General features: G+C 46.9%; 1 protein-coding gene across 4 annotated transcripts; it reads left to right on the forward strand.

The window, feature by feature from the left end:
* Positions 1-3: 3 nt before the first annotated feature.
* LOC308476539 (sperm microtubule associated protein 2-like) lies at positions 4-10,932 on the forward strand. Of its 4 annotated transcripts, none has more exons than XM_081004233.1 (7): positions 4-112; positions 2,112-2,386; positions 3,075-3,106; positions 4,554-4,620; positions 6,349-6,475; positions 8,263-8,347; positions 10,689-10,932. In XM_081004233.1, exons 2-7 carry the CDS (start codon positions 2,349-2,351, stop codon positions 10,703-10,705), a joined length of 366 nt encoding a protein of 121 aa, XP_080860359.1. In that variant the 5' UTR covers positions 4-112; positions 2,112-2,348; the 3' UTR covers positions 10,706-10,932. The 4 variants fall into 4 exon arrangements, with proteins under 4 accessions (XP_080860359.1, XP_080860360.1, XP_080860362.1 ...); XM_081004234.1 differs by lacking the exon at positions 4-112 and adding an exon at positions 255-396; XM_081004236.1 differs by lacking the exon at positions 4-112 and adding an exon at positions 892-991.
* The last annotated feature ends 215 nt before the right edge of the window (positions 10,933-11,147 follow it).

An 11,147-nucleotide genomic window follows, 5' to 3' on the forward strand; every position in this document is an offset into this window, starting at 1 on the left:
GACATTAGGTCTGCAGGAGCTCCCCCAGCAACAGAAGATGTGGTCACAGTCCCCATGGCAACAGCTGTTTGCATCGCTGTGTTCTATTGAATCATGTGGAGACTTGGGACAGGTTGGTATCAGCGGTGGGGGTGGGTAATAAGCAGCAGAAAGCATCCAAGAAGGAGTCAAAGGCAGAGAGGGAGAGGTGGAATAGCATCCCCTGTTGCAGGCTGGGAAGCAGGGCAGAGATGTGCTTCTAAATCCACAAATCTACGTTGGCGGGGACGACTTGCCGGAACCTTTCCCTGTCGGTATTCTCCAAATTGACTTTGGAGGATACTGACTTTTTAATTTATGAAAAAAGGAAGGTTTAAAGTTTGGACATTTTCACCTGCCAATATGGTGCTAGTAAAGGTAAAGGGACCCCTGACCATTAGGTCCAGTCGTGACCGACTCTGGGGTTGCGGCGCTCATCTCGCTTTATTGGCCGAGGGAGCCGGCGTACAGCTTCCGGGTCATGTGGCCAGCATGACTAAGCCGCTTCTGGAGAACCAGAGCAGCGCACGGAAACGCTGTTTACCTTCCCGCCGGAGTGGTACCTATTTATCTACTTGCACTTTGACGTGCTTTCGAACTGCTAGGTTGGCAGGAGAAGGGACCGAGCAACGGGAGCTCACCCTGTCACAGGGATTTGAACTGCCGACCTTCTGATCAGCAAGCCCTTGGCTCTGTGGTTAACCCACAGCGCCACCCGCGTCCCTTAATATGGTGCTAGCCACCTTTAAAACAAACAAACAAACAAACAAACAAACAAACAAACCGATAGCCTTTGCAAAGTAATCAGATGAGCAGCTCATTGTAAATACAGAAAATACATTAGTATGATCAACAGTTATGTTTGCTATAAGCTTGTAGATCTTTCCCATTCTTGGTATGAATATATTGAAGATGGTCGTGGAAGGGCAGCCAAAATGATCGTGGGACTGGAACAACTCTCTTATGAGGAAAGGTTGTGACTTTTTAGTTTTGAAAAAAAGCGAGTAAAGGGAGGCATGATAGAATTGTATGGTATTATGCATGATGTGGAGTATTGGACAGAGATTTTATTCTTCATAATACTTGAACTTGGGGCCATCCAATGAAGCTTGAATGGTGGGAGTTTCAGGATGAACAAAAGGCAGTACTTCTTCACACAAAAGACAGGTAAATGCTGCAATTTGCTGTCGCAAGGTGTAGTCATGGCCATCAGCTTGGTTGGCTTTGAAAAAGGTTTAGACCGGGGTTGTCAACCTGGTCCCTACCGCCCACTAGTGGGTGTTTCAGGATTCTAGGTGGGCGGTAGGGGGTTCTATGGCACATGCTGAATCCTCCTTCCATCGAGCACTGGTGGGCAGTAAGGAAATTTTACCATCAAGAAAGATGCATTAGTGGGCGGTAGGTATAAAAAGGTTGACTACCCCTGGTTTAGACAAATCCAGGAGGATAAGGCTATCGGTGGGTACCTGTCCGTGGAGGGTATATTCTGCCTCCACTGTTGAAGGCAGTAATGCTTCTGCACCAGTTGACGGGAATTGCAGGTGGGGAGAGCACTCAGCTCCTGTTTTTGGCTTCTCATTGGTATATGATTGACCGCTTTGAGCACAGGATGCTGCACTAAGATAGCCTTTTGGTCTGATGCAACAGGACTCTTTTTACTAAGAAAAACAACAACGTAAGCTAAATCTATCTAGCACCTGGCGACACATCAGAATATCACACCCTCCAACATGTCCAGGCCCAAAACCAGGCCGCATGGCTTCTGAGCAAGTCACATGACCTGCGTGAGATTGCAGCCCCACCAAAAGTGCTTTTTTTCAGGACTGTGTGCTTCCATGAGAGCACAGCACCCAAAAACACACATTTGGGGGTGCTGTATGAGATCATGGCCTTGAAAAAAGCACTTTTGGGGTGTGAGATTGTGGCATCCAAAATGGCTGCTGGCTCTCACATGAAAAAATGGGATGTCCCGGTTTTCCCAGGACAGTTGTGGAGTATGGAATACTTTTTTAGTGAGTAGACTTATATATTACTTTTTCAAAACCTTCCTTCTTATATAAACTCTCCCCTTTCTTTCCTCACTCTCACCCAAGGAAGGCCCTCAGAAACCTGAGATCTTGGGGCCGCTTGCCCTGAGGGCTGAAGATGGCCCTCTGAAAACAAAGTCTCAGGCCAAAATCCTAGACGTCCCCAAGACATCTAGTTGCCGAAATTCACTACCTGGCTGGAAACATAATTGTGATTCCTAGAAAGAACACCGTTTCCAGAGCTGGTTGCTCTGGCAACACATACCTTTGAAATGGGATTAGAGGACGGAGGATTGGATCAACATGCTTGGCCAGGTGCAAGATAACCAACAATTTAAGAGGTAAGAACTACGTCTGTTGTCCTTTGTCCCAATATCAATGCTCATTGGTGTTGGGGTGAAATGTCATGTTTGTATTAAATCAAACTTACTTACAACTTACCTTTCCTCTGCTCTGTCCAGCCATGGTCTACAATTTAAAGCTTTGGGTTGTTTTTTGCTCCAGAGCTTTCCTTGCAAAAAACCCTCCACTCTTTAAAGCTCAACTGGCGCAAACGGTAATCCTCATAAAATCCGAATTGACGTTTGCTCAGATTAAGCTTTCAAGAGTGGGTTTTGGAAGGGAAATATGGGGGCAGAATAAAAATGCTCAGACACAGAGTGCACACCTCTGCCAGGAAACAGCAGAGGGAAAGGTAAGCGTGGATAAGTCGTTTGTGGTCTCAGATTTCACTGTGCATTAGTTAGCCAGTTTATTTATTTCTATATGCTGCAAAGCTGCGGGAAACTATTTGATTTAGTAGATCTGCCAGCATGAAAGTTTCCGCCATAAAGCATTGCCACTGCTAAGGGGAGGGGGGAGGAAATGCAGCAATTCATCTCAGAAACAGCCTGTTGTTTTAAACCAGTATAAAACAGATACATGTTTTAGTGTAGATCTGCCTAGAAGAATATCAGAGCTGGGCACAGAGACAGGAGTGATTTTGCCAATGCTTTTAACACACTCTCCCCGCCCCCTGTCTCTCCCTAGGCATACATCAGAACGTAGAGGCACAGTCCCAGGCAAGTTGTCAAGTATTTGTGCTCTGATCAGTGCTGACAACAGAATTTGGGTGGGGGGGGTGGCGGTTTGGGGCATGGTAACCTCTGTGTTACCCTTTATCCCAGGAGAGCTAGTACTTTGGCTACTCTGTGTAAAGTGGAAACAGACGTGTTGTTTTTAGCACAGTGGATCCTCAGCTGGCCTTGGGCTTTGGCAAATCCTCAGCCTTGCCACCCTCTGAGGCTCGTTCTGGCTCTGATGCTTTAGAAGAGGGGCCAAGAACCTGTGCTTTTTCAGATGTTCTTGGGTGACAACTCCTGTCATGACTGACCATTGGCCATGCTGATAGGGGCAGGTGGGAATTGTCATCCAGCCGCATCTGGAGTTCTGCAGGTTCCCCATCCTTGCTTTTGGAACATTTACTGAATCATAGCCTACTTTAAGGCAAGTCCTTTTCCATTTCCCATTGCTGCCTAGGGTGTTTTTTAAGAGAAGGAGAAAGGCAGAGGCAGAGGTAGAAATTTGATAGGGCTTTGTAGAACAAAGCCAGGGCCGTGTGTGATGAGGATTCTGGCCTGCCTTATTTCTACCATCGCAGACAGTGGAAATTTAACTTGCTGGATTGATGGGCACTATTTAAATGGGCACTGTTTATCCACACTTCCTCGTGCCTTGCTGCTTTCTCCCAGGGAAAACCGCTCTTTAGTGCTCAATTGGACCAAACAGCAATTTCGGTTTTCTCCAGATTGACATTTGCTCCTACATATCACTAAAGGATGAGTTTACTCTGGGAAAGCGGCCAGGCAAGGGGAAAACCACTCAGACCCATGTGTCAAAAGCATAGGTCAAGTGGGAAACCACTTGGACCCAGGTATTCTATGTGCAAGACAAATGTGGGCAAGCAAGCCCTGACTCTTGAAGGAGAAGGGGTACGTTATCTAATGAAGAGAGATGGTGACGTTGCCTCAGGCACTGGGAATGACAAACCACCAAGATATTTCCTTTAATATTCTCTCTGACTTTAATATTCTCTGTTACTGTGTTTTGGTAAAATTGCCAAACCAAATGACAAACCACCAAGATATTTCCTTTAATATTCTCTCTGACTTTAATATTCTCTGTTACTGTGTTTTGGTAAAATTGCAGGCAGATGAAGATGTTGGACGGTGGGTGAAAGACCCTGTGTGAGAGGCAGGGAAGGGAGGGTCTCCCAGGGTGAGAGGCAGGGGAAGGAAAAAGATGCTGCAAGGCGAGAGATGGGAGGGTGCATCCTTCTCCGTATGGGATAAAAATTAGGATATACTGGTGAGATAGTATTTCTCCCTCCCTCCCTCTTTCTCTCTCTTCTTTTTTTTGTTTAGATTAGTTTGTTGTTTTATTGTATTGTGAAAAGTCTTAATAAAACTTTATATATAAAAGGCCCACTAACACAAATACATGTAAATATATTTAAATACTTCTCTTCAGTCTTAACTCCTAGGCTAGAAGAGCTGGCTAAATGCAAAACCGTACATCCACGTTATAAAGCAGACAGGTGAGGAATAAAGTGACCACACTTCAGACAAATAAAAATCCACCCTTGATTGACGGATTTGTTTACAATGACCGAATTAACTCAGTATGCACATATATGAGAAAGGGAACGGCATGCTAAAGCTGGACAACCAATTTTATTATGTTGCAACACAGTTTCAGAGCAAGATTCGCTGTCCTTTAGATCTTTGTGTTTTTTATGCCACCCTTCAATGAGTTCTCCAGGGTGGTTTACCAGAAGGAATGAAGGAGTTAAAATGTAAGTGCAATACTAACTATAAACTAAAAACCACAAAAAGCAGCATAATACAGCAGGAGGAAAAATGCGCCTAAAAAGCTCAGGAGAATCAAAGCCTGGCAGGGCAATAAGTCTGGTGATTATGGTTTCCCCCAGTACGAAACAGTCCTGTGATCTCACCATTGTAGGGCCATAGCTGGCGGTATCCAAATCCACACCTAGAATGTGTGCATTACAGTCCAGGGTTCTTGTTCAGGAGCTGGGGAGGCTAGAGCAGTGATGGGAGCTGCTTACCCTCCAACATTTTTCTGATGAAAATTGATTTTGGTCAGGACTGCATCAGGGGAGAATACCGTTGATTCCCCCTCCCTCCTTGCCTGCAGTGATCTTACAATTATCAGCCCTTCCAGAGGCTGCTATTGCCTGTTACCTTACCTGTATTATAAAACGCATGAGCAGTAGATGCAAACAATCATTTCAAGGCTGCTTCGGACTAGATGCATACCCTCCAACATTTCTCCTGTGAAAATAGGGACGTCCCATTCCATAATGATCATTTTACTATTTATACCCCACACATCTTACTGGGTTGCCCCAGCCGCACTGGGCAGCTTCCAACGTATATTAAAACATAATAGAACATTAAACATTAAAAAACCCCTTCCCTATACTGTACAGGATTGCCTTCAGGGGTCGGATAGCTCTATACCCTCCAATATTTCTCCAATGAAAATAGGGACACCCTAAGGAAAATGGGACATTCTGGGATCAAATCAGAAACCAGGAGGGCTTCTGTCAACAACTTTGTCCAGATTTTCCCTTTTGGGAGTATTGCAACCCTACACTTGGAGGGTCTGGAGTTGCGCCCTAAGATGCAATAACTAAACAATGTTATCTGTCCTTTATCTGTACCGACTGTACAAAAGTCAACAAGAATTCAGTAATCGCAGCCAAAGAAAGCAAATAACATGTAAATAACATCTGTACAAAACTGAACTGCAGGCTCTGCCTTACAGCTATTCAAAGCCCCCAGCCTCAAAATGCAATTGCATCCTGAAAATTGCAGGCACGCAACTGCAAAATGCAGTGACACCATTTGTCAAGGAACACAAGTCTCTTGAGACATTTCCTCCTAGACTTTGATCTTCTTGCAGAGATAGGAGCTGCAACTGCATGATTTCTTCCTCAGCCACTAAATAGCTGGTGTGTGTAGGAGGAGACCCAGAGAGCTAGATCAAATCTTGATGTGGGCCTTATCTGTGCTGTAGGCTGGGGAGATTCCACACCACTGATCTAGTTCTTTTAAAAGGAGGGGGGGAAGCATTTATATTGCAGGCATTGCAAAACCATGTGGCAAGCTGTTCCACAGGCTGTGTATGAACTATTTCCTTTAATATGCCTTACGTTTCCTGCCATCAATTTTATTAGATGTCTGAGAGAGACATAGTGTCTCATGCGTTGCTGCTGTTTTCCTTTTGTTGGCAAACCCAGGCCCACCGCTGAATGGTTCGTGACAGAAGCAGCTCTGAGGGCGCAGGCATCACCCAGGTTGAAGGAGCTGGCACGGCCTCGGCCTTGCCCAGCTGGCTGGGAATTCCATCGTTCCCCTTATTCTGTGGTATGTAAGTCCTTCACTAGCCTGCCTCCTTTTCAGCCCATCTGGCGTGATTGCCCCAAATGCTTCCCTGCGGTTGAGATTCCACACGATGGTGTAGCTGCTCCATGTTGGCTCACTGCGTACAGACATTTGTGGCAGCCTCATACCCTGTTGCTGTAACATTCGAATAAAGCTTCCGTTCCCTCTCTATAGCAGGGATTGGGAATCTCCAGACCGGGAACAGGATTTGGCCCATGAGGCTTGAAATATACTCGGAGTCCAGAGTGGATTTCATGCTCTTTATTCAGCTCATAGTGGTGAGGAGGAATGGAAGTTCCCCCAGAATGTCTGCTTTATATACATTATTTACACAATGGGCCCCACGTGACTGGCTAATTCCGGGATGCTCCTGTAGTCCAATCAGGTTGCGGATTCACTTCCACCTGGAGCTGGATTGGGTGGCTCCTGTGGACCAATCAGACTGCTGCATTCTGAATCCTGTTGTTCTAGGACCAATCAGACTGCTGCATTTTGGATACTATTCAACTCAGTACATAACAAGGCTGTTCCTCAAAAACCACATCCACCTCCCCCACACCTAGCATGGTCAAGTGCTTCCACTCCAAAACATCAGCTGCTGCTATCAGGGAGAGAGACAAGCCGATGTCGCCATGATGAGTCCACTTCCTGTGCCACAGGTTGGCTACATATGCAGTAGAAATCCACAGAGCAATGAGCAGAAGCATTTTTACGTGCAGAAATCACCAAATCTTTGCTTCTGATCATTGGCTTTTGGGTTGCCCTCCATATACTCCAACTTGTGCCCCTCTTCTGTTGACCTTCCACTCTCAGCTCCATGCCACCTGCCAAACTATCCTCATCTTGTCATGCCACTTCCTTCCCTTCCATCCGTTCAATTGGTCCACCACACCACCTCTGCCTCCCCTGGTTCTTGCTTGTGTACTCTTTGCTGCGTGAATATTATTACATTGTCTCTCCTCATGATCCTGCTTTCCTTCATCCAGCCTCTTCTTCATTCCTGAATCCTAATATGACAGGGATGGGGTTCTTGTGGCCCTCCAGAAGGTACCAGACTCCAATTCCCATCATCCCTGGCCATTGGCCATGCAGGCTGCAGCTGATGGGAGTTGTGTTCTAACAAGATTTGAGTGACATCGGTTCTCTATCCCTGTGACAGAGCATATCTTCAGAGCAGATTGTTCAACGGGTTTAGCAATTATTCTCTGTAGTACTGGCATTAGGGTTGCCATATCTTGAAGAGCAAAAAAGAGGACAGCCCGAGCCGCTGCCAGTCAGAGCAGGGAAAAGAGGTGTGTGAATGTGCCTACACAACCCTACACAAATCCAGAGTAGAGTCCCTAAGACGGTTGGTTGACGTCTTGTACGCCTCCTTCCAGCAACTCCTGCAGCCAAGCAGGTGCCAAACGCATTGCTTTGCTTCACTTTGGACCACATCAGTGAGGCCGAGAGGGGGCAGGTGTTGGCATCTGGGCAGCGCAGGACCTCCATACACACTGCCCAGGCTTGCTCCCCAGGGTGGTCACTTCAGTGCTGCTAATGCAGTGGTTTGACTTCACCCCCAGAGGCACACTTCATTGTCTCTTAAGACAAATGGATGCCAACAAATAGTGAACCTCGTTGGGCATAATTTTTGGAGAGCTGCTGCAAGGGGAATTTGATTGGCTGCTCCTTCGTGCCACCTGCCACCCTCTCTTTGCTTGTGTGCAGTCCTGGCGCACAGATGTAGAGCATCCATGGAATATGACATCCTTCTCTCTTGTCTTCAGGTGACTCAGGCAGCAAAGAATGCTGTAGCCTCAGAGAGGCTACTTGCTCTAGCCAAGCCAAGGCCACAAGCCACAGAAGCAAACAGTAAGCCTATCCTTTTCTTGGTTACCATTCTGTGACAGGTTGAGGGGCTATGCTTTTCCTTGCTATCAACCCCCCCATTCATTCATTCATTCATTCATTCATTGAATTTCTCTATTGTGTTTATATCCCACCTTTTTCTCCAATGAGCTCAGGTTCTGGTTCTCTCCCATCTCAATTGCTCCCCACAACAACCCTGTGAGGTAGGGCCAAGAGGAAGCAACTGGCCCAAGGTCACCCAGTGAGCTTCATGGCTGAGTGAGGATTTGAACCCTGGTCTGCCATGTCCTTGTCTGACACTCTAACCATAACACCACATTGGCTTTCTTGTCCATTTCCAACTTTTTGTACAAAAGTCCCCTACTCCTCTCCACCCCTCCCCCCAAAAAAAAATTGTTTAGAGTGCACCAAAACATCATACTTTGTTCAACTGCTTGGGGAGTTTCTTGGCTCTTTTGCCAAGGACTCCTCTGTTGAACCAAGATTTAGGAAAGAATCAAACTGAGGAAGGAGCTTCCCATTTGCGTGGACAAGCGGAGTCCCCCCAACCCCAGGCAACTCCCGAGTGAAATAATGACTCAAGACAACATGCTATGAGATTAAAATTGGCCACAACTTTATTAAGTTTCAGATGTAGGGAGACCTTGGCTCAAGCTTTGGCCGTTTATCCTTCCCAGTCCCCAGCTGGGGATCTGGGGGACACCAGGGTTATCCAGTATGTGTGGGGATTGGGCTGGCTCTGGAGAACATATGTTCAAGCAGAGAGCTCACCCCCTGTTTCACCACCGTCACAGGGGAGAGCAATGACAACCTCTCAGCGTATGGCCAATGCCTCCCCTCAAGACCCCTATAATGGGGAACTCTGGGATCGCCACCGCAAGGGGGCGTGGGTCACCGCTTCATGCCCTCCCCCCCCCCATTTAGGGAAGATAGACTAAAGGATTTCGCCCAAGGCCTGAAACCACCAAAGTTGTGACATTTTGCTACGGAGAAGTCAAAGCCTGCCAATGCAGGAAAATTCCTTTCTAGCCATTCAACAGTGACCATGATGTAGCAGCGCCCACGTACCTGTGGAGAAGAGGTTAACCTGCAAAAGAAGGCTTAACTGAGGGAGGGCAGGGTGGGAAATGCTCTGGAGCCAACTGATGATTCCCAGGTAAGATTCACCTTCTGTTGTGTGGACAGGGCGGTCCCTCCCCCTACCTGGCTGATCCTCTGGCAATGCCTCCCCAGGCCGGATTGGGCAATTGGCTGAAGTAGGCGGAGGCCTCCAGGTATCCAGTCTGGGGAGGGCGAAGCCATCAGCCCGTACTGCCACAAGCCGCATGGGATCCAGGGGGCTGTGTGCAACCACGCAAAAGGTGACCCCCTTTTGATGTGGGGAGCGGTCATTGTTTCCCAGAGCTCAGAAGACACAGAACTTTACAAATCATTGTGAAAAATCCTTAGGACTCAAAGGACAGCTGTGCAGGCAGAAAGTGGAGAAGGTTTTACAGTGGTACCCTGGGTTACAGACGCTTCAGGTCACAGACACTTCAGGTTACAGGCTCCGCTAACCCAGAAATAGTACCTCGGATTAAGGACTTTGCTTCAGGATGAGAACAGAAATTGTGCGACGGCGGCAGCAGCGGGAGGCCCCATTAGCTAAAGTGGTGCTTCAGGTTAAGAACAGTTTCAGGTTAAGAACGGACCTCCGGAATGAATTAAGTACGTAACCAGAGTTACCACTGTATAAGATGTTCCAGAGCAGGCCCTTTTTGAAACCAATGAAACTTAATGTCAAGACATTTGTTATTAATTTTAGTAGTAGTAGTAGGAAGAGGGAAGGCAACACTCTCACTCTGGCCACACCATACATTGAAAGCACTCTGATACCACTTTAAACAGTCATCATGGCTTCCCCCAAAGAATCCTGGGAGCTGTAGTTCATTAAGGATCCCGAGAGTCATCAGGAGACTCCTAGCCCCCTAACAGAGCTACATTTCCCAGAGTTCCCTGTGAAGATGGACTGATTTGTAATTCACTCTGTTGATTGTAACTGTGAGGGAAATAGGGGTCTCCTAACAGATCTCACCCCAGCACAATCCAGGGAAGCTGTAGCAACGTTGGTATTGGGAGGGTGTCTCTATGGCTCTGCCCCACCAGCTTGGCTGCTGCTGCCTAAGGTGAGACATGACAAAGCCAGCCTTCTCTTGGCACTATAATGCAGATGAGATAGCTCAAGTCCTCTCAAAAGTCTGAAAATCTGAGAAGTTTTGCTGATTGTGACCTCACTGCATCTTCAGGAATGTGTTGCTGCCCCTGAATTAAACCCCAATCTAACACTTCTGGTTTGCTCTTGCAGCAAAATCTGGAAAGTAAATCCAAGGAGTGGTTGTTGAATTTGCGAAGCTTGGCAGACTCTCTGAACTTCAGATCTACATCTTAGGCGGTGGCAATCCTTACCAAGTTTCTGAGGCTGCTCTTCAGTATTTACCTGGTTCTCACATTCTTGAACCATCCTGGGAGAGTAAAGGCAAAGTGGACATTACTCGGCCTTGACATTGACCAACTTGAGGAAGTGATTAAAGTATCTTGCACCCATCAAATCTGTAAACTGGGAATGATGTTTCATCAGTTTGGGAGGCTCCAGTCTATTGCTTGGTTGAGTAATATTTTGGGCCCACTATTTCCCAAGTTGGCGGGGGGGGGGGGAGGGCCTAGCTCTTATCACAACTTTGAGAAGTTCCTATGTCTTGCAGGGTCAACATTACAGATGGGTAGCCGTGTTGGTCTGCCATAGTCGAAGTAAAAAAATTCCTTC

This window comes from Podarcis pityusensis (genome assembly GCF_964106645.2).
Source record: "Podarcis pityusensis genome assembly, chromosome: 4".
NCBI classification, from domain to species: Eukaryota; Metazoa; Chordata; class Lepidosauria; order Squamata; family Lacertidae; genus Podarcis; species Podarcis pityusensis.

Excerpts from the sequence above, each read along its gene's own strand:
- LOC308476539 (XM_081004233.1), top strand. The coding sequence starts at position 2,349 with ATGCTTGGCCAGGTGCAAGATAACCAACAATTTAAGAG. Across the intron at positions 2,387-3,074 it reads GATAACCAACAATTTAAGAG|GCATACATCAGAACGTAGAG; the intron begins GTAAGAACTACG and ends GTCTCTCCCTAG. Across the intron at positions 3,107-4,553 it reads ACGTAGAGGCACAGTCCCAG|TCTTAACTCCTAGGCTAGAA; the intron begins GCAAGTTGTCAA and ends ACTTCTCTTCAG.